The sequence below is a fragment of the Lithobates pipiens genome, unplaced genomic scaffold (assembly GCF_037356315.1).
Source record: "Lithobates pipiens isolate NorthernLeopardFrog02 unplaced genomic scaffold, aLitPip1_a1.2 Scaffold_13, whole genome shotgun sequence".
Lineage (NCBI taxonomy): Eukaryota > Metazoa > Chordata > Amphibia > Anura > Ranidae > Lithobates > Lithobates pipiens.
In genome coordinates, this window is record NW_027507718.1 from 470,735,423 (window position 1) to 470,763,295 (window position 27,873).

Below are 27,873 nucleotides of genomic sequence, written 5' to 3' on the forward strand. Positions count from 1 at the left end.
GTGAGAAGTACATATTAACCACACTTTATCATTAAGTAGGAAGTACAAGGGGTAAAGGAAATATGAGCAACTGATGACATTCTAACCTGAATTGAACTGCATTTCTCATTAGCCTTTGGAAGCCACTTCTATAAAAGGAAAGACAGAGAGAAAAAGAAAGATAAAGAGATATGGGTCAGAGAGAGGTTGTTACCAGTGGCCGAACTACCGCCATATTGACACACGTGGGCGCTATGGGGCCCGCAGCTGAGTAGGGCCCGGTGAGCCACCGTGCTGCCTATCAAGTCACACTGACTGTACGAGCGGACGCAGCTGTGTGGCTCAGCAGGGGTGGGAAACTGCCAGCTGGGAGGCTCGGTGGGTGGACTGGCCAATCAGTGGGTGGCGGAGCAGAGAGATGACATCATCTCTCACTGCCCGGCACCCGGCCTGCATCCTGGCATTTCCGCCCTCACTCACTGTGCAGGCAGTAGAGAGATTACATCATCTCTCTGCTGCCTGACTCAGACTGGGACACAGGAAGTGACAATCCCCATTCCCCACATTAGCAGGAATGTGACAATCTGCAACTTGTGGCAGGTGACGTGGCAAGTGGACAATTCGCAATGTGTGGCAGGTGACGTGGCAAGTGACAATCCACAACTTGTGGCAGGTGACGTGGCAAGTGACAATCCACAACTTGTGGCAGGTGACGTGGCAAGTGACAATCCACAACTTGTGGCAGGTGACGTGGCAAGTGGACAATCTGCAATAGGTGGCAAGTGACAATCTGCATTGTGTGGCATTGTAAGATTACAATACTGTATGTTTTGTGTATTTTTACTTTTTTGAATTTGGCGCCGATCTCTGCTCCCGTACGTCGCAATGCCACAAGGAACGGAGCTCAGCGGCACTCGGGCACTGTGTGAATCGAGCGGAGGACAGCTCGCACACACAGCGTGGAGGACATCGCTGGATCCAGGGGACAAGGTAAGTAACCTCTCCCTGTATACAGCGATGGGATCCCGAGACTGGCTCGGGGTTACCGCTTGTGGTACTGAAATTGCAGCCCGAGCCAGACTCGGGATTACCGCTAGGGAGGTTAATGAAGGGGTTTCTTTTCTTTGCTCAGAAAGCACTTTGCGTGCCGCTATGGTGCATGGTGTAATTGTTAAGTGCTTTCCATTGCTCTTAGCCTGCATTCCTTTTGCTTTTTTTAGGCTCTCTTATTTTTACTTTTTTTTTTTTTTTATCTAGCCACTAAGCCTGGTGGTTTTCAAAAGAGCAAGCTCTTCTGCAGATGTAGCAGTTACAGGGATGAGCCAAACCATTTAACATTGGCATGGATGCTTACAATGATCAGATTTTTACCACAACAGCTCAGCAGGTGAGATTGCTTTACTAATGTTGGACTGTTAGTACAGCAGCTCTGACCAAAGCTGTCAGTTTTTTTTTCATTCAACACAAAAAAATATTAGTGTGTACCAGGCTTAATACAGGAGGTTTGTTACTGGCCAGATTAAATCTTGAAGGGTGTTCTGTTTTTGCTAGGGGAGACTAGTCTCTGTAAAGGCATATAATATGCTATATATTTACCAGAGCTTTAAACTCTAATTTTGGGTTTAATGTAACAGAGAGCAGTACGCAATACAGCATCAGAAGCATGATGCCTGTGGCGTCCTTTCCGCTGTTCTTATAGGACCTCTCTTATTCTGTTTCCCTCTTTTAATGCTTTCGTTTTTTTTTAAAACAGTCCTTTCAACTTTGCACAGGTTGTGCTTATACCTTCAATTTAAAAGTATGTGTGGAAATTGCGGCTGTTGAATCATCTGCCCCCTTAATTGGGATTCGATGATTCCTCAGTGTCAGGGTTTGTTTTTGCAATTTCTAATTTTTGTTGATTTTACATGTTGATTGGGGTACCATTTACTGTTCTGGATAAGCTCAGTTCTTTGATTTTGGAATTACAGTAATACCTCGGATTGCGAGTAACGCGTTTTAGGAGCGTTTCACAAAATGAGCTATTATTTTTGAAAAATCCTGACTCGGTTTGGGAGCGTTGTCTTGTTAAACGAGCAGGAACCAAGCCTCTGGGGTGTGCAGTACTGCATTTGGCCAGAGCTGCGGGGGCGCCGGTGACACTTGAAGCTGTTCGGAGACCCGCTCGAAAACACTCCGTGCCTGAATGTTTCCGAGCCTCTCCGAGTGCATCCAAGCGGCTCTGAGTGCTCTCCGAGTGTTTCCAAATGTCTCCGCCACCCCCCCACCTCTGGTTACATGCGGTACTGCATACACCAGCAGTGCCACTGGAACGGATTATCTGAGTTTCCATTATTTCCTATGGGCAAACTCGCTTCGATATAGGAGTGTTTTGGATTACAATCGTTCTTCTGGAATCCAATGAACCACTGTACCACTCTATTCCTTTTTGCCTCAATATGTATCGTATCCTTGTGGTACTTTGAACTGTATGCTCCGCTGAAGGACACAATGTATCAGACTAATGTATCATGAGCCAAAGATTAACCACCTAAGGACCAGCCTCATTTTGAGATTTTGGTGTTTACATGTTTAAAACATTTTTTTTTGCTAGAAAATTACTTGGAACCCCCGAACATTATATATTGTTTTTTTATATAACACCCAGAGAATAAAATGGCGGTCGTTGCAATACTTTTTTTCACACCATATTTGTGCAGCGGTCTTGCAAGCGCACTTTTTTTGAATAAAAAAATAAAACAGCAGTAAAATTAGCCTAATTTTTTTTTACATTATGAAAGATAATGTTACGCCGAGTAAATTGATACCCAACATGTCACACTTCAAAATTGCGCCCGCTTGTGGAATGGCAACAAACCTTTACCCTTAAAAATCTCCATTTACAACGTTTAAAAAATTCTACTGGTTGCATGTTTAGCGTTACAGAGGAGGTCTACGGCTAGAATTATTGCTCTCGCTCTACCGATCGCGGCAATACCTCACATGTGTAGTTTGAACTTCGTTTTCATATGCGGGCGCTACTCACGCATGTGTTCGCTTCTGTGCGCGAGCTCGGCACCTTCCGCCGCTTACCGGAGCATCGGAAGCAATCGCATCCTTCTGCTAGCTCAGTATAGAGACGAGTGAGGGGAATATATATATAATTATTATTTATTTTCCCTTTATTTTTTATATTTACACTGTTTAAAAAAGAATAAAACAATTTCACTTTTATTCCTATTACAAGGAATGTAAACATCTCTTGTAATAGAAAAAAACATGGCAGGTTCTCTTAAATATGAGATCTGGGGTCAAAAAAGTCCTCAGATCTCATATTTAGACTAAAATGCAATAAAAATGCAATAAAAAAATTGTAATTTAAAAAAATGTTTAAAAAAATTGGCCCTTTAAGAGCTATGGGCGGAAGTGACGTTTTGACGTCGCTTCCGCCCAGCGATTGTATGGAGACGGGTGGAGGCCATCTTCCCCTCACTCGTCTCCATACTGAGCTAGCAGCAGGATGCGATTGCTTCCGCCGCTACCGACAGCTCCGGTAAGCGGCGGAAGGCATCGGATCATGGCGGGGTGGCCCTTTCCCGCCACCGATAAAAGTGATCACTCAGCGAATCCGCCCCAGGGACCACTTTTATCTTGTAGCAGACCGCCCGTTGAAGAAGGAGATACCGGGGTTAGCTAGCTGCTGCCATGACAACGATATCCTCCTTCAAACAGCCGCTGTAAAACTATCCGTAGGTGGTTAATAGCTAAAAAAAATATTAGAAGAAAACTGAAAAAAATACTTCAATGATGTTACTGATACCTACTTGAGGGGGCCAGTAGCCAGAAACAAAAGGTAAGTATTTTTTTTTTTCGTTTTTATTAATAAGCAGTTTTTAGTCAGAGACATAAGTAGAGCTTGCCTTTTCAAATAGGTTTTGAGCACGTGTGTACTGTCTCCAGTGTAAATCACTGCACTCACATTTATTTCCAATCAGCAGGATACCCCCTTTGGAGTACCATCAAAGGACGCAGCAGATACTTCCTCTCCTTCTATTTTTATATCTGGATTTTACTAGAACGTGACATGAGAATTAACTCTCATTCAAAGACTCGTGGCCCCCCTCTTAATTTCAAATGAAAAAAAAAGCATGGTCTCTTGAGACATTTACTGCAAACTAGCCAGGTCATCAAGTGTCAGAAAAATGTTCCACAAACAGACTTATTCAGCAGAACCTCCAGGAGGATGAGGATGGTGAGTAAACTGTTGTAACCGGTAGCATCCAATCGGATTTCACCTTTAACTGTTTCCATTGAAAGGCAATTGTTGACTCATTTGTTCCAAATTCCTTCACTTGACACATTTATTGTTACTTAAGTTGGTATTAACTACTTCAGCTCTGGAAGGTTTTACCCCCCAACCAGGCCATTTTTTGCAAAACAGCACTGCGTTACTTTAACTGACAATTGCACAAATCGTGCGACACTGTAACCAAATAAAATTGATGTCCCAAAAATAGAGCTTTCTTTTGGTAGTATATTGATTGGTTTGTGAAAAAGTTATAGTGTCTACACCCTATGGGATAGATTTAGGGACTTTTTTATATATATATATATATATATTTTTTTTTTACTAGTAATGGTGGCGATCAGCGATTTTTAGCGGGACTGTGACATTGTGGCGGAAAAATCTGACACTAAGTGACACTTTTTGGGGACCAGTGTCACCCATGCAGTGATCAGTGGTAAAAGAAATGCACTGCCACTGTATAAATGACACTGGCAAGGAAGGGGTTAACATCAGGGAAAATGAGTGCTTTTTAACTGAGAATGTGCTTCGACTAAAGTAAAACAGAGATCCGATCTCCATTTTCCTATTTGGCAGAACGGTGATCTGGCAACGGTGGTAGGCAAACCACCGCTCTTCCTCTCTCCGAACAATCGCCGTGTTCCCGCGGACATCGCGTCCGCTGGATTTGCTTATTGGCTCCCGCTGTGTCCAATCACAGCAGGAGCAAGGCTTCAGTAGTGCACACGCCCCAAAGTCGAAGAAGAAAATCACGTACAGGTAAGTGATTATGCGCTTAAGGGCTGCCCTGCCGCATTATATGTACGTGGGGCGGTCCTTAAGCGGTTAAACTCAAAACCAAAAATGTAATATATGACAGCTTATCAATCATTAGATGTGGTGGCCACATTTTTTTAAAGAAAGTGTACAAAACATTGCAGGATTGGACATAAGTATCTACACTGTGGATGAAGGTGCAACTGGGACATCTTTGGACAGCATCATTATCAGTCTGGGGGGGGGAGGGGGGGGGAGTGTTAGATTTAAGAGAGCAGATTTAAATGCACCAACACTTTTTAAACAGTTAAACAACAGTTATTTCTTCCTATTGGGATGAAGGTTTTACACAAATGGATAAAAGCTTTGTAAGCACCCCTGTCAGTGATAAATGGTTTGTCCTAACCCTCTAACTGCTCAATTTTTGGAATTTTGTGTGACATTATGTCCAATTTGCTTTTTTTCCTCCTCTTTTTGTTTTGTTCCAATACACACAAAGGGAATAAACATGTGTATAGCAAAACATGTGTTACTGCAATACTTTTCTGTGAGAAATACTTGAATTTCTGTAAAAATTTCTGGGGTGCCAACAATTTAGGACATTACTGTATATATATATATATATATATATATATATATATATATATATATATATATATATATAATACACACACACACGGCTCAAAATTTCAAGTCCTGAGCTACTAGCCAGGCCTTAAAGGTTACTCGCCACCAGTTGTCCCAACCAACCCCTATCATATCTCGTCCTCATAAATGATCTCATGAAATGACACTTAAAGTTGTTAAAAAAAAATTTTGGAACTTAATTCTACATAAAACTTTTATCAGTGCAGTCCCACACGTGCCCATCATGGCAGTCTTGCCTGTACCTATCAGTGCAGACTCAACAGTGCCCATCAGTGCAGACTCGCCTGTGCCCATCAGTGCAGCCCCATCTGTGCCCAATGCAGTGTGACCTATGCCCAATGCAGTGTGATCCATGCCCAATACAATGTGACCTGTGCCCAATGTAGACTCACCCGTGCTCAATGCAGCATGACCCATGCCCAATACAGTGTGACCTGTGCCCAATGCAGCCTCACCTGTGCAGAGGAAGAGGCAAGCCGTCCAGATCAGCAGAGAGCTGGATTGCCTGCTGTAATTTGAATTTCCTGTGTTCCCGGGGCTCAACGGCACATAGCGCCCACCTCTTGGTCTGACACCTTTGATGACATCACACATCCCGCATTGGACTGGTGCTCTTTCTGCGCCGGGCCAAAAGGCGAGGCTATGTGACAATGAGCCCCAGGAACATGAGAAATTCAAATGAAAGCTATTACAGCAGCCAAGCCCACTCTCTGCTGATCCAGACAGCTCACCTCTTCCTCTCTCTTTCCCTGGCTGGGAGAAAGTGCCGGCGATACTTGCCACCCTTCCCTCTGAGGCAGTCCCATGCTCGCCAACAGCCATTTTCCACTCACATTTCAAATTTGAGGGCTGTATATAATTACATATTAATGAAAACAGAGTTGCATTCATTTCTTTCTCTTTTACCTGTTTGGAGTTTAGCTTTAATAAGTAATCAGGGCAGGTTTTTTATTGCCGCAGCTTTGGCCTTTCTTCACATTAGAGCGACTTGTCATGCGATCTGACTCTATTGTCGGCAATGGTCGTGCTCAAATCAATGCAATGCCGACTTTGGGATTCCACGTTGATTTGAAAAAGTAGTTCCTGCACTACTTTTGTTGATTTCAGGTGTGACTTGCATAGTCAAAGTTCCACTGACATGCGGCCTTGAAATTGTGCGATTTCCGATGAAGTCACACAATTTAAAAGCCACATTCAGTGTGAACGAAGGCTTAAAGCAGGAGAGAGAAGAGCTGATGAGTTGATCTGTCTAATGCCGCGTACACACGGTCGGAGAATCCGTCGGAATGTGTCTTATCGGACCGTGTCGTCAGATAATCCGACTGTGTGTGGTATGTATCGGACTCCGTCCAAATCTCCGTCGGACCCAATTTTCCAACATGTTGGAAATATTTCCCTACCAACTGGGCCGGTCGGATGTAATCCGATCATGTGTATGGAATTTTGATCGGACCAAGTGCCACGCATTCTCAGATCAAATTCCTACATCAAAGCTATTGGCTACTAGCCTGAATCTAGTCCCATCGTAACGAAATTACGTCATAACGTTCTGAAAGATCGGATTTTTCGACAACTTAGTCCGACCGTGTGTATGCAACAGTTTCGGACACAATCCATCAGACTAAATCTGACGGACAAAATCAGACGGATTTGGTTGTGGAAATCTTCGACCGTGTGTACAGGGGGTAAGACTTGTGTCTCCTGTTCAGAACTGAACACATGAAAAACAGTCTGAAATGTTATGTCGGCTGGTGGTCACAGGAGTAACTGGGGATTTTTTATCTCTGGTCAGAGTCTTATTTAATCTTTCCATCCAACAACCACTTCATACCACAACCTTTCTAACCACCAAATGCCATCTATGCATGGAAAATTAACCAAAAGCAGGGGCATTTCTGGTAAATAGTGTATAATAAATCTACGTTTATTCCACTTCTCAGCCTCAGACGTACACAAACCTAGATACTTTATTTCCACTTTTGTTTCCTGCTCCCTCCGCTCTCTGTGGTTGTCTTAACCACCACTGCTGCAGATGCTCAGAGACTGTATGGAGATCAGGCTAACTTTGTAACATTGGAACTAATTGGAGATCTACCATCTTTGGGTCCATGCACTCTGGTCATTTAGCCCCATGCATGAGGCTCTAGTAGTTTAGATGCACGTGGAAGGCACAGGTGCAACTCCCAGCCCCGCTGCTGGCAGCCATTTATACTCTATAACAGACTGACAGCTGCTGCACTTGGACGGTGCATGTTTAAGAAATGTGCACTATTTGGGAATGTGCCCATTCCTGGGAATACATCCAGGGATGAGCACTTAGAACACAGAGGGGTTGATTCACTATTAAAAAAATAGAGTGTGCAGTTTGCAAAGAGCAGTTGCTCCAGAGCTTAGTAAATGCGAAGAAGCTCTGCTGACTTCCATCATCCAGTCACGCAAAAGCAAAAATGCACTTTTTAAAAATGTATTATTATTTTTTGCAAAGTAAAGGTAGTTGTAAAGATTTGATAAAAAAAACAAACATGCCTATACTTACCTGCTCTGTTCAATGGTTTTGCACAGAGCAGCCCCGATCCTCTTCTTCTGGGGTCCCCAGCTGGCACTCCAGGCCCCTCCTCTTCATCAGGTGCCCCAGCGGAAAGTCGCTTTCCCTATCAATCTGTCCAATGAGTAGAGTGACAGCAGCTGGAGCCACTGCACTCGGGCACATGGCTGGATTGGATCGGGCTCAGGTAAGAAAAAGGGGGGTCTGGGGGGAGCTGCAGCACAGAATGTTTTTCAGCTTAATGCAAAGAATGCATGAAGCTGAAAAACCTTAAGGCTTTACATCTACTTGAAGTTTTACCTCATTTGTTAAGCTCAGGAGCAACTGCACTTTGCAAACCTATGTGCACCTATATCCTCCTCCCACACCTATCACTGCATCCTCATGCAGGCTAAACTGTGGTTAAATGTCCACTGTATATGGAACTTAAAGCATAGTTCCAACCAAAAGTGTAACTTCCGCTCATTTGTCTCCCCCCTCCCCTCCGGTGCCACAATTGGCCCCTTTCGTTGGGGAGGGGGGTACAGGATACCCGTCTTTGACAGGTATCCTGTTCTCACTTCTGGGAGTCTGCGCCATGACCCATAACGTTGCAACGAGGGTCCATTCTCCTAGGAGAGAGGAACGGGGGCCTCGCGCATATGCAGTAGAATTCCCAGCATGAAACCGTAAGGCTACACTGCCGGGTTCCCTTACCCACAGTGGCGGCAGCAGCACCCAACAGCTGATGGAAACATCAGCTGCGGTTCAGAGATCACTAGACTCCAGGAGAGGTAAGTGTCCAATTATTAAAAGCCAGCAGCTGCAGTATGTCTAGCTTATGGCTTTTAATTTTTTTTTGGGCGGACCTCCACTTTAAGAATTAGCTGAGAACACACTTATCAAAGTCTTACACATCCACATTCAGCACTTATCTTCATGCAGTATACATTGACATACAGTGGTTACACATGTGCCTCCCACTCATTTCAATGCTGCCAAATTTAGATTAGAAAAAAAAACCCCAAGGAAACAAAACTACCCTGTATATCGGGGAAAAGTGGGTGTCTAGAAGTTTAAAAATGCCTGAGAAAGGAACTAAGTCAGGATGTTTTTGATAAAAAGCCACCAACGCAAATACTACAGTAATAGACCACAATATGAACAAAGGTCATGAAAAATGCAATGTATTCCGGTTTCTGTAGCAGTAAGAAGCATTTTATTCTGGATATTTTATGTGTGCAAATAACTGAAGAGAGATGAAGCTCCTGTGGTGGTAAATGTTAAGCTCCCTTTTTACAGATTTGTGGTGCGATTTTGCACATTGCCCTGGAAATTTTATAGATAGGAAACTCCTATCCTCGTATTGATTTGTGGTTCAAAATGATTAACTACTGCAGTAGGGAACAGACACAAAAAATATACGTTGCATCTTTCCAAAAAACTGTTCTCTTTATTTGATGCAATTTAATTTTTCTTTTGTTTTATACACAGGATTACATAGGTATTACAATAATATTACAATTGTACTTCTATGGTAACAAGAGCCGTAACATAGGCAGGCTAATTCTAATCAGGATTCAAAAGAATGCAAATATGTATATGCCCCGTGTGCACAATGAGTGCAGTGTGCAATGCATAGACAAACATACAAAACAGAATACAATTATATACAGATTTTACAATTTCCTTAACAGCGCTTAACACCAATTAACCCATTATTTTCTATTGTGACTGTTCACACCTCTATGCCCAAAAAGGTGCATCTGCGTTTTTGGATCTGTGGCATCACAAGTGATTTTTTGAGTTTGGTGCCTGGACAGCTGCCCACCTCTTCCAAAATAAAATGCCTGAGCTTGCATATACGTGAAAAACACTTTAAAATGATGCTCTGCTATACACAAAAAAAAATTACACAAAAAAAAGCCCTTCCAAATTACAGCTCAGGTGTGAAGGGGTCTACTACATTGTTGGAGATGCCATATTCCATTTTACAGACTGCTTGTAATGTGAACTTGTAGTAGATGAAAAAGCTATAATAAACCTACTTTAAAATGTTGCCTTGCCATTGTTTTACTTTGCCTTGCAAATCACTATATACATTTTTTTTTTTCATGTTTTTCTATATGGTCATTTGATGACAAAGCTTCTAGTCCTGAGGTTAAGGCCTCATTCATGAGAGGTAGCAGCCAGATGGACACAGTGGTCCCAATTTGTCAGCTGTGCAAGTGCGTGTCCCCCAACACACTGTCTGCGTTGGGGGACACGCATACCCGCATGGCTGTCAAATTGTGACCAGCGGCTGTGTCTGTGAAGCTGCTGCATCCCAACAGAAATTAATGAGACTGCCTGCACAGACGGCCCTTCGCACATGTGTATGGATAGGTATGCCCATGTGAATGAGCCCTAAATGTGCAAGCCATCAAGGGAGCTGAATTACAAAAGTTGTGAGGTTACCCACTGATTTCCACAGCTCAATCCATTGTTGGCAAGAGTTTCCTCCCACCAGCTGCAGCAGTGGCACATTTATACAGTAGTAGGGGTCAGAGCTTTGTGGTCATGTGATCACTTAGAAAATCTTTTTAAACAACAAAAAAAGGTATTTACCTTGCGACTTATGCTAAAATATATGCGGGACAATAGAGAGCAATGGGGAGGAAACATTGTAAAGTAAGTTCATTGTCTAGCCTTTCCTTCTACTTAGTTCTAAAGGGTAACTCCAGCTAAAAGTATTTTTCTTAATTTTTGTTAAAGGGTGGGAAAATGTTAGTGTAGTGGGATGAGTTCGATTTTTTAATGGTTTTTTTTTGTTCTTGACATTACTTATCAAGTCACCAAAACAGAAAGTCAGGGGAATCCTCTCCAAAAGGGCATAGAGAGCAATAATAGCCAGGATTTTCCATGTGAGATTTAAAACAAGGTCACAAAAATGTTCATTTAAATATATTCTTTAATAGCCACAAAAAGTTATACAATGTGTGCACCAAATGCCTTTGTGGACACAGAGATTACAGGCATACCCCACTTTTAAGTGCACAATGGGGTTTATTTACTAAAGCTGGACAGTGCAAAATCAGGCTCACTTCTGCATAGAAACCAATGAGCTTCTAATCCCAGCTTGTTCAATTAAGCTTTAGTAAGAAAACCTGGAAGCCCATTGGTTTCTATGCAGAAGTGAGCCTGATTTTGCACTTTCCAGCTTTAGTAAATAAACCCCATTGTGTACTTAAAGAGGAAGTAAACCCTGATGAGTTTACTTCCTCTTTCATTCCCTGCAAAGGCAAAGCATAATGGACTACTGTGCATCGCATAGTAGTCCATTATGTGTCACTTACCTGACACAGGAGCCAGCGAAGTCGCCGCTGTCCCCTGTAGTCCGCCGCATCCATCTTCTTGGTGGGGTCTCGCAGCTCCGCCGCTGTCATTCGGTGAAGCCGCAATGACGTCACTCCCGCGCATGCGCATGGGAGCCGTCACGCGCAGCAGCTCCGTCGTTGAGAATGCCGCTCTCAGTGCTCCTGCGCGCCGCTGTCTACGGCGCATGCGCCGTAGACAGCGGTGCCTGTTTTCGGGCAAATATCTCCTAAACCATATAGGTTTAGGAGATATTTCTTGGACCTACAGGTAAGCCTTAATCTAGGCTTACCTGTAGGTCAAAGTGGGTTGTAAGGGTTTACAACCACTTTAAAAGTGGGGTATGCCTGTAATCTCTAAGTACACAATGGGGTTTATTTACTAAAGCTGGAAAGTGCAAAATCAGGCTCACTTCTGCATAGAACCCAATGGGCTTCCAGGTTTTATTACTAAAGCTTAATTGAACAAGCTGGGATTAGAAGCTCATTGGTTTCTATGCAGAAGTGAGCCTGATTTTGCACTTTCCAGCTTTAGTAAATAAACCCCATTGTGTACTTAAAAGTAGGGTATGCCTGTACTTGTAAACGTAGCAGTGACATCATTACAAAGCCTTTGCAGAGAACAGAGCTATAAGAGGGACCCAGCAGGTGCCACCCACTACAGGAGGGGGCGGGGACAAGACCAGTCACCCTGCAAAAGGAGAGAGCAGCAGTGAGCGGTCTTTATTACAGGAAGCTCCTGCACAGAGGAAAAGTTTCATACTGAATTACTGCAAAGATTTGGAAGAAATACACAAAGCACACCAAGATTGAAGGAAGAATACAATGTGGTTGATGTACTACAACTGGAGAGTGCAAAATCTGGTGCAGCTGTGCATAGAAACCAATCAGCTTCTAACTTCAGCTTGTTCAGTTAAGCTTTGACAAAAATCCTGGAAGCCGATTGGTTTCTATGCAGAGCTGCATCAGATTTTTCACTCTCCAGTTTTAGTAAATAAATCAAAATTTGCTTATCCCGGTGTCCAGCTTTAAGCTCTGTGTAACCTTCTGAAAGAGGCAGTGAGCCAAATACAGAAGCAGCGTATTGGAAAACCCCTTATACAAACTGAATGCTACTGACATTGTTGCAAAAAGAAATGTGAATTTTATTGCCATTTATACAAAGTCATGGCTGGCTACAGTTTAACCCTTTCCCGCCGAGCGTACGCAGATATGCGTACTCGGCTTCCGGGGGTTATACCGGGATGATGCCCGCACTTGCAGGCATCATCCCGGTACCGTTCTTTTCAGCAGGCGATTGGCTATCCAGGTATAACAACCGATGCGGCTAAAAGCCGCTCGGCTGTTATGCCGGAGGAGCGGGAGGGGACGTCCCCCCTACCGCCGCCTTTCGCCGCTGCTACCGGTGCTCCCGTTCGATCGGGAGCACCGATTCCGTGTCCGATGCCTCCGGCTGCTGCGCAGGAACTGGAACGAAGCCGTAATCGGCTTCGTTCCAGTCTCCTCATCGTAAACACGGAAGCGACGTCATGACGTCACTTCCCGTTTACTCGGCTGCCAATGGCGCCGGTTTTAAAAAAATATCCGGTATTCAGAATCGCCGTTTTCGGCGATCTAAATACATTGAAGTGTAAAGGAGGGGTAGGGGGTCTTTTAGACCCCCGATCCCTCCATAAAGAGGACCTGTCACCACCTATTACTGTCACAAGGGATGTTTACATTCCTTGTGACAGCAATAAAAGTGATCAATTTTTATTTTATTTTTTTTAAACAATTTAGTTATTTTAAAATAAATAAAATAAATAAAAAAATAAAAAAAATTTTTTTAAAGCGCCCGCCGTCCCCACGAGCTTGCGAAGCAAAGAAAACGCATACGGAAGTCACGCCCGTGTACGTAAACGGTGTTCAAATCACACATGTGAGGTATCGCCGCGATCGTCAGAGCGAGAGCAATAATTCTAGCACTAGACCTCCTCTGTAACGCTAACCTGGTAACCGTAAAAAATGTTTAAAGCGTCGCCTATTGAGATTTTTAGGTACCGTACTTTGTCGTCAATCTACAAGTGCGCGCAATTATAAAGTGTGACATGTATGGCATGGTATCTATTTACTCGGCGTAACATTATCTTTCACATTACGCAAAAAAATTGGGCTAATTTTACAGTTTTTTTTTTATTATTCATGAAAGTGTCCCTTTTCCCAAAAAGTTGCGTTTAAAACACCACTGCGCAAATACCGTGTGACATAAAATATTGCAACAATCGCCGTTTTATTCTCTAGAGTCTCTGCTAAAAAAATATATATAATGTTTGGGGGTTCCAAGTAATTTTCTAGCAAAAAATATGGATTTTAACTTGTAAACACCAAATTCCAAAAATAGGCTTAGTCATGAAAGGGTTAAAGATGAAAAATAAGTAGTAATAACATAAATGTATATAAAAATTATTTAATTTCGGTGAAACTGTAATGTTCCTTAACCACTTAAGCCCCGGACCATTTGGCTGCCCAAAGACCAGAGCACTTTTTGTGATTCGGCACTGCGTCGCTTTAACTGACAATTGCGTGGTCGTGCAACATGGCTCCCAAACAAAATTAAGTTTTTTTTTCTCACAAATAGAGCTTTCTTTTGGTGGTATTTGATCACCTCAGCGGTTTTTATTTTTTGCGCTATAAACAAAAAAATAGCGACAATTTTGAAAAAAATGCATTATTTTTTACTTTTTGCTATAATAAATATCCCCCAAAAATATATAAAAAAACGTTTTTTTTTCCTTCAGTTTAGGCCGATCCTCTTGTGTTAGCCAAAAACGTAAACACATGTGCGTTGTGGCATGAATGAAGCCTTTAATCAATTCCTGACCGCCTCACACAGATATACTGCGGCAGAAGGGCACGTACAGGCAGATTAATGTACCTGTACGTTGTACCTGTACGTTGCTCCGTGACCGTGATTGCGGGTCCCGCGGACTCAATGTCCACGGGGATACCCATTATCGTCTCACCGTGAGGAAGAACGGGGAGATGCTAATGTAACCAAGCATCTCCCTGTTCTGCCTAGTGACACTGTCACTGATCACCACTCCCTGTAATCGGGAGCTGTGATCAGTGTCGTGTCGCACACACCCCCTCCCCCCCACAGTTAGAATCACTCCCTAGGACACACTTAACCCCTACAGCACCACCTAGTGGTGCACCACATTTACACAGTAATCAATGCATTTTTAATTGCACTGATCGCTGTATAAATGTGAATGGTCCCAAAATTGTACCAAAATTGTCTGACGTGTCCGCCATAATGTCACAGTCACGATAAAAATTGCTGATCGCCGCCATTACTAGTAGAAACAAATTTATCAATAAAAATGCCATAAAACTATCCCATATTTTGTAGACGCTATAACTTTTGCACAAACCAGTCAATAAACACTTATTACGACTTTCCCCCCAGAGCACAAAGCAAGGTCCGTAAAAGACATGGATGAACAAGTTTGGGGTAGAGGTACTTGACTGGCCTGCACAGTGTCCTGACCTCAACCCGATTGAACACCTTTGGGATGAATTAGAGTGGAGACTGTGAGCCAGGCCTTGTCGTCCAACATCAGTGCCTGACCTCACAAATGCACTTCTGAAAGAATGGTCAAACACCTCCATAGGCACACTCCTAAACCTTGTGGACAGCCTTCCCAGAAGAGTTGAAGCTGTTATAGCTGCAAAGGCTGGGCCAACTCAATATTGAACCCTACGAACTAAGACTGGGATGCCATTAAAGTTTGTGTGTGTGTGTAAAGGCAGGCGTCCCAATACTTTTTGTAATATAGTGTACCTATAGTAGACCATTCTGGACCAATGTAACTATGTAAAAACTTCCATGCCTAAATTGCAGCTTTAAGCCAGAGGCAGCCAGACAACTAGCATTTTCAAAAGCTAGTCAATAATTGCAGTGTCTATATTGATTTAACTACAGGTTTCCCTTTACTAGCTGGCAATAGTTGTTGTACAATCTGTTATACACTCATAGTGAATTGCTCCTTGTTAGGTACACTTCTAGCTGGTTGTAAACTGATGAGCTGCTTGGAACTTTTTTGTGGCTCCTGCAATCCTTTTCACAATAGGGGAAATAATATTTCTTACCAATCATTTTTCAGTCTAAAGTTGCTTCAATTATGACTTGCATATCAAGTGTGGTTTATATGCACTGGTAGTTACGTCTTCCGTATTCAGGAAACTCTTTTTAATGAGTCACGTGGTGCCAATGACAACCAGGCTGATATCACAGCAGTAATTTAGAATCCTTGTAAGACCACAGGATAGTATCATTCTTGCAGCTGAGCACTGCCAGGCCAATACAATCTACTGGCAAACATACATCATCACCCTGTCTACAGATATTTGCAGTTTAACCTTTTTTGAAGAGTTGGGGGGGAGAAATCATCTGCTCAGGTTGCAATACCAGACATATTGGGGTTGATTTACTAAGGACAAATAGACTGTGCACTTTGTAAAGTGCAGCTGCACTCTGCAAAAGCAGTTGACCCAGAGCATAGTAAAAAGAGCAGAAGCTCTGCTGACTTTCATCATCCAATCATGTGAGAGCAAATATGCAGTTTTTTTTTTCCTTGCGCATGATTGGGTATTCTTTGCAAAGGGAAGCTTTCCCTCATTTACTAAGCTCTGAAGCAACTGCACTTGCAAAGTGCACAGTCTATTTGCCTTTAGTAAATCAACCCCATTATTTCATATTCTATGATAAATTTAGCAAAGTTAATATTTTGTTTGCTAAAAAAAAAAACAGCTGAAGTTTTTGTCCACTATAAAATATATTATTTGGACATATAATATATCTGCCTCAAAAATAACCAATGCAAATTAATTCTGTAATGGTTCCACTTTCCGCAGAGTCATTTTGACATAGTTGTTTTTTGTTTTTTTTTCCCTTAAAAAGAACACGTTATAAATAAGGTTTTATTCAACAATGAGCTGTTCTTAAAGCGGAGTTCCACCCAAAAATTGAACTCCCACTTTAAGTGTAGGTGACCCCCTGACATGCCACATTTGGCATGTCATTTTTTTTGGGGGGGGGGGGGGAGAGCAGATACCCTCTTTTTAGGGGCATCCAGCTCCCACTTCCTCCCGGGGCTCCGTGGCACCAGAAGGAAGTTCACCTCTCCCCCCTCCCTCTATGCAATCTTCTGGGACACATCACAGGTCCCAAAAAATTGCCCGGCCAATCGCAGCACGGCTCACCCACAGTTATGATCCCGGCGCCGAGTATATAGGCCTTCAAAGACCTTAGACTGGGCATAAGGTGAGGTTGGTTTATTTGTTATGCATTGACTGTATTATATGCATTAAAACTTGTTTTCTTGTGAATGTTGTATTTAATGGTTTGTAATAAAAGGCTGCTATGGCCATTCGACTCCAAATAAAATGTGTCGTCTGGTAATTTTGGAAGGAGGGATTGGTCAAGTGTTTTATAGATAATCAGAGCCCCTACACTCTGCAGGTCCCTCACTCCTGGATTTTAACAGTATAGAAACTTATTTTTAATGTTTTACATAGCCAGCCTGACGTGATCTAGTAATACCTAATTTTCTGACTAAGGTTTCACTTTAATTAAAATCATTTAAGGAATAAATGAATAAATAGATAAATAAATTAAGCCTCTTTATGAGGCCTCAATTATCAAACAGATCATAATAAGTTATGTTGTTCTATGGCAACCAAGTGGGTTGAAAACGACCGTATTTTTCGCTCCATAAGACGCACCTGACCATAAGATGCACCTAGGTTTTAGAGGAGGAAAACAAGGAAAAAAAATATTCTGAACCAAATGGTGTACTAAAATATTTTCCAGTGCCCATGAAATACAGACTGACCATTGCCATAAACACAGAATGACCATTGCCATAAACACAGACTGACCATTGCCATAAAGGCAGAGTGACCATTACCATAAATGCAGAGCGATATGCAGAGTGACCATTGCGGTAAATTCAGAGTGACCATTGCGGTAAATGCAGACTGACCTGATGATATCTCATCTACCTGACAGAAGACAGAGCATTCGGATGCTCGAGCTGTCTCAGGAACAGTGTAATGCCCAACCGGGAGATCGCCTGGCACCCACGGGGGGCACAGATGTCTGTCCCCCCTCTCTCCTGTTTCTCTTTTCTGGCGGTGACAGCGGGGAATGTTGCCGTTGATGGCGGGGGGCGGTGCCTCAGTATATTCACACCATAAGACGCAGAGACATTTTCCCCCATATTTCTGGGGGAAAAAAGGGCGTCTTATGGTGCAGAAAATACGGTACTCTAAAATGGCATAGAATAAGGGTGGATTCACACATTGTTGTGAATTGCGTTAACTTGCTTTGTGTCAAGTGTTGACATGCATTGCAATAAAGCAGCCTATTCACCTTGAATTGGCTGACAACACTGAAGAACGGGAAGAACCAAGAAATGGACATTTTGTTCCCGACATAGAGCACCACAATGCATGGTAGTGCCTTACTGTGCTGTGTGGTGCACTGCAACTCATCGTTGGAGTTGTGATGCCTTAGTGTATTGAGGTGCCTTTTAAAATAACTATAAAATAATAGCACTTTAACACACTAACAGACATACCATGGAGTAAAGCGCACATTACCACAATGTACCCTATTGCAAAAGTGTGTTTCAGTCCTAAAAGGTTGACTGGTAATGTTTTAAAGAGGCTTCTGCAGTCGCTTAACGGAATGGCTAAATCCTGGATTGTTGTATCTGGTGATCAATGTCTAAAGTTCAAACAATACAAATACTATATCTTGAGTGTTCTAAATTATTAAATAATACCAATGGCATAGACTGGAAAAATGGCCCTTGGAGCAAGAAAAGTTTTGGCCACCCTTTGTTGCTCGTCAAGGGTCCTCCTGATATCATCATCATGGTGACACTCATTCACTTTTATATCTTCGATTACAGTTGCAAATTTTGCTGTGTTCCATCTCCCCAGTTTCTACTACTTTCACTCCAGCTGTGCCTTCACTGGCAAGGCCATCTTGCCACTGGTTTCTCTGCTAATATCAACACCAATGCATTCAATCATACACCAAAATCAAACAATTGCATGCATTTATTAAGCCCTGGCTTTTCTATTGAGGGATCCAAATGATCATATGTGCATTGCAGGCCACCTTTCCAACCGGACCTGTTCAACTTTTGGAGCCATGTTGTCCTTGTAGGCCTTTGTGATAATATGTCATTTTTTCCGATATCTCACTACATAGTGTGCAACTGCTCATCATAAGTTGCACAATTTGAAAAACAACACATTTAAACTACAATAGAAATCTTAGAAGTGAACAGAGGCATACCAATAACATTAGTCAACAAGGACACTTCATCCACCATCACAATAGAAAAGCTACATCTATCAAAACAATAGCAATGCCACAAACCTTGCTTCCACCCGACACATGGCTCTTCTTTCAACGGACACAGCTAAAGACTTGGATCTTCTTATAGATGTCGCCATCAGAGTAAAATCCAAATTTCAAAAACCAAACTCATACTGGAAAGTGGAACTACACAGCAGCATTGACAGAGAAGCTGTGTGCCTTGCCTGTCTCTCAGAATCAAATAGCTGGTCAAGTAAGAGACACAGCACTGCCCAGAGCTTATTTCCTCTGGTGATACAAGCTTCCTCTTTTCTGGGGTCTGTCACCGCAACTGCTCTATATTTTTTTTTTACAAGCTTCCTGTTCTCACAGTTCCATGTCACATCAAATAGCCAAAGACACATAAATAACCAAAAGTGATATCAAAGGGAATTTCCATGTAAGGGTCTTGTTTGTAAGGCCGACTAGTTTCCTCATTTATGAAATAGCAGAACACGAAGAACACACCTATGACTGAAGATATACAATCGATACTACAGCAACAGCCATTTTCTGTCTTAATGATTGCTTTTTTTTTAAAAATGTCCATGTACAAAGATGTGTGAAGTGACTTGGAGCTTACACAGGGATGAGAAATCTCTTACAGCCCCATGTGACAGTGATGGGTACCCGAGTGTCCAAATCGACATAATACTAATGACACTGTCTGGGAAGGGGTTAACATCAGGGACGATCAAATGGTTAACTGTGTTTCCTGGGAGTGCTTACTAACTGTGGGGTAGGTGCTTTGACTGGGGGATGTCCAATCACAGTGGGAGCAGGGCTCCACCAGTGCAAGTGCGTTCCCCAGTCCCGGAAGTGTCAGATCACGTACTAGGTACATGATCTGGCACAGAGCGGCCACCCTGTCCCAGTATATGTGCGTGGGGCGGTCCGCAAGCGGTTAAAGCAGAACTTCACTCTTTCAATCAACACTGACTATTTTTAATGCTTATGCTGCTAACATTAGTAAATAGATAGGAAAGAATATCATATTTGCTTGTTTTAAACCTTTTTGCAAATTTCTTCAGTTACTTCCTGGTAGGGGTGCAACGGATCGTCACTGATCCGTGATCTGAACGGGTCACCTAGCTCGGATTGGCACATGCCGCGATCTGCGGAGCGCTCCGCGGTCTCGGCCTTAGGAAAGGCCACGGCTTCGGCCTAGCTCTGAAGTGGCAGCCATCTTTCTACACCCAGGCTGTTTACACTGTGATCGCTCCGACGGAGCGATTACTTGTAAACAAACTGGCGTCATGTCACGACGCCAGTTCCTCTCTCCCCTCTCTGTACTAATCTGTACAGTGGAGGGGAGAGATCCAGAGATGGAAGCAGCCATCCCTCCATACCCTGCAGTACCCAGCAATACCCTGCCAATACTCTAGCAATACTCTGCAAAACCCTGCCAATACTCTAGCAATACCCTGCCAATACCCTGCCAATACTCTAGCAATACTCTGCAATACCCTGCCTGCCAATACTCTGCGATACCCTGCCAATACTCTAGCAATACCCTGCCTGCCAATACTCTGCGATACCCTGCCAATACTCTAGTGATACCCAGCCATACTCTGCTATACCCAGTCATGCTCAGCCATACCCGGCTGTAATCAACCGTACCCAGGCATACTCAGCCAATATTACAGTAGGGGAGATTGTGGATATTACAGTGGGGACTATATGATGGTGGAATTTTTACAGGTTTTTGCAAATTAAATTATTATTTGCTTATCCGAAAAATGATCCGATCCGTGACTCTGATCCGAGAGGAACGATCCGATCTGTGAGTTTTTTGATCCGTTGCACCCCTACTTCCTGGTTTCCATGTCTGGGCAAATTATGTAATTTATCCAAGGAGTTTTCAAGAGGTGAGAAGGGGATTTCTTAGCTAAGTACACTCACCTGTCTGCATGCCTGAGCTAAGGGCAGATGGATTCCAGGAAGTCAATTCTATATGAATCATCTGCCCTTACTCAAGATGGCCACAGCCACAAATGTTAAGGGGTTGTTTTTCAAAGTGATTTCTCAAGAAATAAAGCATGGAGACATGGATGGATGAGTGAGTTTGCTTTGGATATAAAAAATGTATTAAATAGCATTTTTTGGTTTGTGGTGCTCAGATGCAATGTAGTTCTGCTTTAGGCTGGGTTCACACTGATGCGGTCTAGCACATCGCATGTTATTTGTTCAGGAATCGCACCAGATTCCTGTACTAATGACATGTGAATTCAGTTTGGTACGATTTGAGCCATACATTATGTATGGCTCAATTTGCACAGGAGCCACATCCAACAGTCTGCACTGCAATCAGATCGCATAGATGTTCAGACCCATGCAATCCGATTCCACAGTTCTGCAAACCGATTTGGGGGCGCCATTAACTTTATATTGACACCTGCAGTGGATCACAAAGCACAATGTGAACTGCCTGCGATTCTAATGTGATGTGGGAACCACACAGGAATCGCTGTGGTTCCCGCACCGCATCAGGGTGAACAGGGCCTTAAGGCTCGTACACACTATAAGAAAATTGGGCGAACATTTTCGTCTGAGGAAGGATCATACAATTTTCTGATAGTGTGTACACAATTTTCGACAGCTGATTCCGGCCTTCCAAATTAAAATTTCCAAAAGGACAACCTCCAAAATTCTTTGCATATGGGAACAGAACAAATTATTTTATCCATTAGCGCCGAGCGTACGCACATATGCGGCCTCAGCTCTAAGGGGTTATACTGGGATGATGCCTGCAGTTGCAATCATCACCCCGGTACTGTTTTTTATAGCGGACGGTTGGCTCTTTAAGGATAACAACTTATACAGCTAAAAGCCACTCGGATGTTATCCTAAAGAAGCGGGAGAGGATGACCCCCCCCCCATCCCGCTGCCTTCCGCTGGTCTTGCCGGGCCTCCCGTCCCACCGGGAAACCTGATTCACGATCCAGCACTTCCGCTAGCTATAGTGAGACTGTTCCAGTCTCCTATGTAAAAACACAGAATTTACGTCACAATGTCACTTCCATTTTACTCGGCTGCCAAAGGGAGCAATTAAAAAAAATAGAAATTCAAAATTCAGAATCGCTGTTTTTGGCGATCTGAATAATTTGAAGTGCAAAGGAGGGATTTGGGGTCTTTTATACCCCTGATCCCTCCATAAAGAGTACCTGTCACAAGGGATTATATTACATATTTCTTGTGACAGCAAGAAGTGATCAGATTTTTTTTTTTCAAGTGACAATGTAAAATAAATAAATAAAAGAAATTAGAAAAAAATACAAAAATGTAACATGCCCCCGTCCCCACAAGCTTGCACAGCAAAGAAAACGCATGCATAAGTTGCGCTCACATATGTAAATGGTGTTCAAATCACACATGTGAGGTATCGCCGCAATAATTCTAGCAAAAGATCTCCTCTGTAACTCTAACCTGGTAACCATTAAATCTTTTTAAAGTATCGCCTATGGAGATTTTTAGGTACCATAGTTTGTCGCCATTCTACGAGTGTGCGCAATTTCAAAGCATGACATGTTAGGTACGTGTTTTACTCGGCGTAACATCATCTTTCACATTATACTATTCATAAAAGTATATTTTTTTCCCCAAAACATGCGTTTGAAAAATCCGCTGCCACAAATACCTTGTGAGACAAAATATTGCAACAATCACCATTTTATTCTCTAGGGTCTTTACTATAAAATATATATATATATACTGTTTGGGGGTTCTAAGTAATTTTTTAGCAAAAAAAAATACAAATTGTAAGCAACAAATGTCAGAAATAGGCTTAGGCGTGAAAGGGTTAATATGTACTGTTTTCGTAAGATTTCCGTACGAGAAAAATCAGAAAAGAAAGACTGTGCATGATCAGAGACATTAAACAGCTAGAAAAAACCTTTGTTGTACAAGAATTTTTGTACATTATTTCCTTCCCTGGTTCCGACTTTGCAAGGAAAATAGGATGATTGTTAACCCCATTTTCTTATATTGTGTACCCCACTTTAAGAACGAAAAGCAGGGAGGTAAATAGCTGTCTTTAGTTGCATTAATTACGATCACTCAACTGAGAAGAGACTCTGTTACTTAATTGCTTCCCTATTCTCAATTAAATGAAGGAACTATCAGCCAGATTGTTCAGTCATTTTCCAGCAAGCTGAAAAAGCTCTGTTGGAAAATACATAGACATTGGAATTGCTTATTTTGCCCCCAAGGAATATCTATAATTATCCTGACCCTCACCTACATAATGGGTTGCAAATACGAATGGCCTTACGCTTACCACACACACTCAGGGAATATTCTTACAATTTCAACCACTTTGGATAGCCAATGACCAAACCGATCAAGGCAACCTACCACCTAGAGCTCAAACATTTTATGGCTTTGATCTAAGCCAAGTATATGACCAGTTTTACCAGTTATTCTCAGTGAATGTCTATTATTTTGCTTTCACGGAATAAAAATAGAACTTTTTAGTGACCTATTCTGAAACTGGACTTTATACAGTTGTTTAGCAAAGGAAGTAATTTCAGTTATTTGATGGAAGACCAAGCAGATAAGACTTTGGTCGACATGGTAGCTAAGTCATTAGAAGGCTCACCTTGCAGTACTGGCAATCCATGTTCATTTCCCACCTGCCAAGCTAGTTTTCTCTGTGTTTGTATAGTATTAATTTATTTACTCTAGTATAATACTGTAATTACAAGTCTTTCAGCCATAAATTGGGCCTTTTACGTGTATAGGAATCTTTTTTGCAACATTAGCTTCTTTGGTGATACGGATTAATGCAAATAGTCCAGTTTGATAAAAAAAAAACACTGTGGTTAAGCGTAGGAGGTAAATGTATGAAAAAAAAAAGAAATGAAAGTTACATTAAAGTGTAGCGTAAACCTAAAATTTCATGTTTAGTATGTTAATATGATCTCTGCCAGTATCTCTGAAAAGATACCTGCAGGGATCCATCCATTCAGTTCTTTGATGAATGTGACATAAAAAGGCAGACGGGTGTCCTCTTCCAGTGTCCCACACAGGGCCGGACTGGCCACCTGCCCTGAGGCTGCTTTGATCAGTGGCTGCGCTCCCCTCCTTCCCTCCCTCTCTCCTCCTAATCTTGTGTGTCACACACAGCGGACATTGTGTGTGACAGAACTGGGTCTGTGCTCGGCGGCGGTGCGGCGCTGTAACAAGGTTCCGCCTCCTAGGCCTTCGTCTTATGTGTTCCATCTATTCTAGACTATCACACGAGATGGCCTAGGCGGTGGGACCTTGTTACAGCTCCGTGCCGCCGCTGAACACAGACCCAGCTCTGTCACACACAGCGGGAGATGCCTGTTGTGTGTGTGATCCAGCCTGGCAATGGTGAGTTTGATGTGCAGTGAGGCTGCATACAGGGCATGGCGAGGCTGCATACATGGCATGAGCATGGCGAGGCTGCATACATGACATGGGCACGGTGAGGCTGCATACATGGCATGGGCATGGCAAGGCTGCATACATGAGCATGGCGAGGTTGCATACATGACTTGGGCATTGTGAGGCTGCATACATTGGCATGGCGAGGCTGCATACATGAGCATGGCGAGGCTGCATACATGGGCATGGCGAGGCTGCATACATGACTTGGGCATTGTGAGGCTGCATACATGGGCATGGCGAGGCTGCATACATGGGCATGGCGAGGCTGCATACAGGGCATGGGCATGGTGAGGCTGCATACATGGGCACAGTGAGGCTGCATACATAGGCACGGTGAGGCTGCATACATAGGCACGGTGAGGTTGCATACATGGTCAGTGAGGCTGCATACATGGGCACAATAAGGCTGCATTCATGGGCAGAGTGAAGGCTGCATACATGGGCACAACAAGGCTGCATTCATGGTCAGTGGGGCTGCATTCGTGGGCACAGTGAGACTGCATACATGGGCACAGTGAGGCTGCATTCATGGACACAGTGAGACTGCATTCATAGGCACAGTTAGGCTGCATTCATGGGCACAGCAAGGCTGCAATGATGGGTACATTGAGGCTGCATTGATGGGCACAGTAAGGCTGCAATGATGGGCACAGTGAGAGTGGTGTATTGATGGGCACAGCAAGGGTCTATTCATGAGCACCATAGAGCTGCATTTTATGGGCATAGTGAGGCTGCATACGATGAGCACAGTGAGGCTGCATTTGATGGGCAGTGATGAGGCGGCATTGATCTCTTGTATCATGTCTGCAGTCGCTGACCATCTCTTGTATCATGCCTGCAACCTCTGACACCTCCTGTATCATGTCTGCAGTCTCTAACCATCTCTTGTATCATGTCTGCAACCTCTGACCATCTCTTGTCTTATATCATGTCTGCAGTCTCTGAGGGGGAGTCTGAAGAGGAGTCAAGAGTGGGAGTACGGCCGGGATAGGGATCATGGGAGAAGTCAGATGTGTGTGGACTGTGGAGAGGAGACTATAGGATAAAACCAGAAATTACTATAAATGAAAGGTACTAATGCGCTCCACCTAACTATTAATAAATGTGTAAAAAATATGTGTAAAAAAATAATAAAATGTGTGTAAATGTGTGGAAGCCGCCAGCAAAAAAATAGTGATCTCTACACCAAAGAAATATTATGTAAATTGAATAAATTGCGGCGCTACCTAAAAAAATTTGTAAACTAAAATAACAAAACACATATAGTGCAAAAGTGAATCCACCTCACTAAAGTGATAAATGTGCAATATTGAACAATAAATAATGTTGCATCTAATGGGATAATATATGTGCATAAATAATCAAAAAATATTGCGTGAAATAATATCAAAGTACAAAATACAAAAATTGCTGAATAAATACTAATGTGCAAACAATGCAATAATAAATAGTGCTCCTTAAATGAAGTCCATGCAACTGATTAGTGAGCATAAAACAAAGTCCATGCAAAAAATGTATAGTGACTTCCAAATGCGTGACTGTCCACCGACCAACTTCAGTGCCAAACTTGTGCACCACCAGTTTCCCCCAGCCTCTCACCTCAAATACCTAGTACACAGGCACTGTATGTAACCAGATGCTAATCCATCCTTATCCGTCCAGCCTCAATAGCATACCACTGCACACATCCTTCCTCAGGAATTTCGTAACACAGAATTTCGTAACACAACCCGGACTTCCGGTCTCGGCCGCGACCGGAAGTGATGAGTGCAACACCAAAGCTCCTTTCCTGACGCGTTGCGTCACGAGGTTGTGACGCAACGCGTCAGCGAAGGAGCTTTGGTGTTGCACTCATCACTTCCGGTCGCTGCCGAGACCGGAAATCCGGGTTGTGTTACGAAATTCGCTGTCACCTGCTTTTATGTAAGTGGAGATTTTTATCTATTAAATCGTTGTTATTGGTTACTACACATGAGAGCCCCCCCTTGTCTTTCTTCCATGCTTTATGTACCACCAACTGTAATTGGATCTATTTGAAGAAACTGAGGAAGGATTGACCGTATGTGTGCAGTGGTATGCTATTGAGGCTGGACGGATAAGGATGGATTAGCATCTGGTTACATACAGTGCCTGTGTACTAGGTATTTGAGGTGAGAGGCTGGGGGAAACTGGTGGTGCACAAGTTTGACACTGAAGTTGGTCGGTGGACAGTCACGCATTTGGAAGTCACTATACATTTTTTGCATGGACTTTGTTTTATGCTCACTAATCAGTTGCATGGACTTCATTTGAGGAGCACTATTTATTATTGCATTGTTTGCACATTAGTATTTATTCAGCAATTTTTGTATTTTGTACATTGATATTATTTCACGCAATATTTTTTGATTATTTATGCACATATATTATCCCATTAGATGCAACATTATTTATTGTTCAATATTGCACATTTATCACTTTAGTGAGGTGGATTCACTTTTGCACTATATGTGTTTTGTTATTTTAGTTTACTAATTTTTTTTAGGTAGCGCCGCAATTTATTCAATTTACAGGATAAAACCAGAGCCACCAAGCTGGAGACGACTAACTGAGCCCTGCAAGGTGCACCTGAGAGGAGGTCAGTGACAGCACCGCCAGGTCAGTCTGTGGGGGGGGGGGTCACCGATGTAAGGGGGACTGAAGACAATGTAAGGGGGCACTGATATAAAGGTTTCCCCCTTATATCAGTAACCCCCCTTACTTTGGTGTTTTCACTCTGCGGAAGGTGGTCTCTAGTCAACAGGGTCCGTCATCTCACCCCCCCCCCCCTCGTCCCCCTTGATGACTGAACACTTTTACTTTTTACTATATATATATATATATATATATATATATAAGCCCTATATGCTTTCATATCTGTCTTCTCTATGTATAATATACTCCTTTAAAATGTATGGTTTTCCCTTTCACAAACAAGAAAATAATGGCGTTATGCTGTCTGCCTGATATAATAATTGGAATTGGAAATGGGGCTGGTATGAAATTTTTTCTAGGGCTGGTTTTTATTCCAATTCCGGCCCTGGTCCCACACCACAAGAGTCGCAGCCTCCTACCAAATATCCATGATCTCTCTGAAGTAAAAGAGATCAATAGCGCTTGTGAAGTAGGTCACTGAGAAGACAGCACATCTGGGAATGTATTGGTACCACAATCTCACCCAGCCAACAGGAACAAGAAATCCGCCTATCCTCAAAGTTACCATAGAAGAAATGAGGCATACAACATAGCATAAAACCGCAAAAGCTAAATCCTTTATTGAATGATAGGTCCTCACGCAATGGGTAGAAAAATAGACATGTAATGCCTCACCTTCTACAATTGGCGGGTGTGATGAGATCACCAATTAGGCCTTCCCCAACACGTTACGTCTACAAGCGGATGTTGTCAGGGGACTGGGCTTGTACTTAAATGTAAACCCATACAACACACTTTCACCTACAAGTAAGCCTAGATTAAGGCTTAC

The 27,873-nt window shown here is 42.8% G+C and overlaps 1 protein-coding gene across 3 annotated transcripts in view; it reads right to left on the reverse strand.

Moving 5' to 3' along the window:
- The window catches only part of SH3BP2 (SH3 domain binding protein 2), a 146,199-nt gene that overhangs the window by 43,358 nt on the left and 74,968 nt on the right, over positions 1 to 27,873 (reverse strand). Inside the window, exon 1 of one of the 3 annotated variants that reach the window (XM_077477896.1) lies at positions 18,981 to 19,152. The exons of the other annotated variants lie outside the window; for them this stretch is intronic. Within the exon in view, the coding sequence (XP_077334022.1) occupies positions 18,981 to 19,057 (77 nt within the window). The 5' untranslated portion in view covers positions 19,058 to 19,152. Of the gene's footprint in view, positions 1 to 18,980; positions 19,153 to 27,873 lie in introns of those variants that run through there. 3 annotated transcript variants of the gene reach the window in all.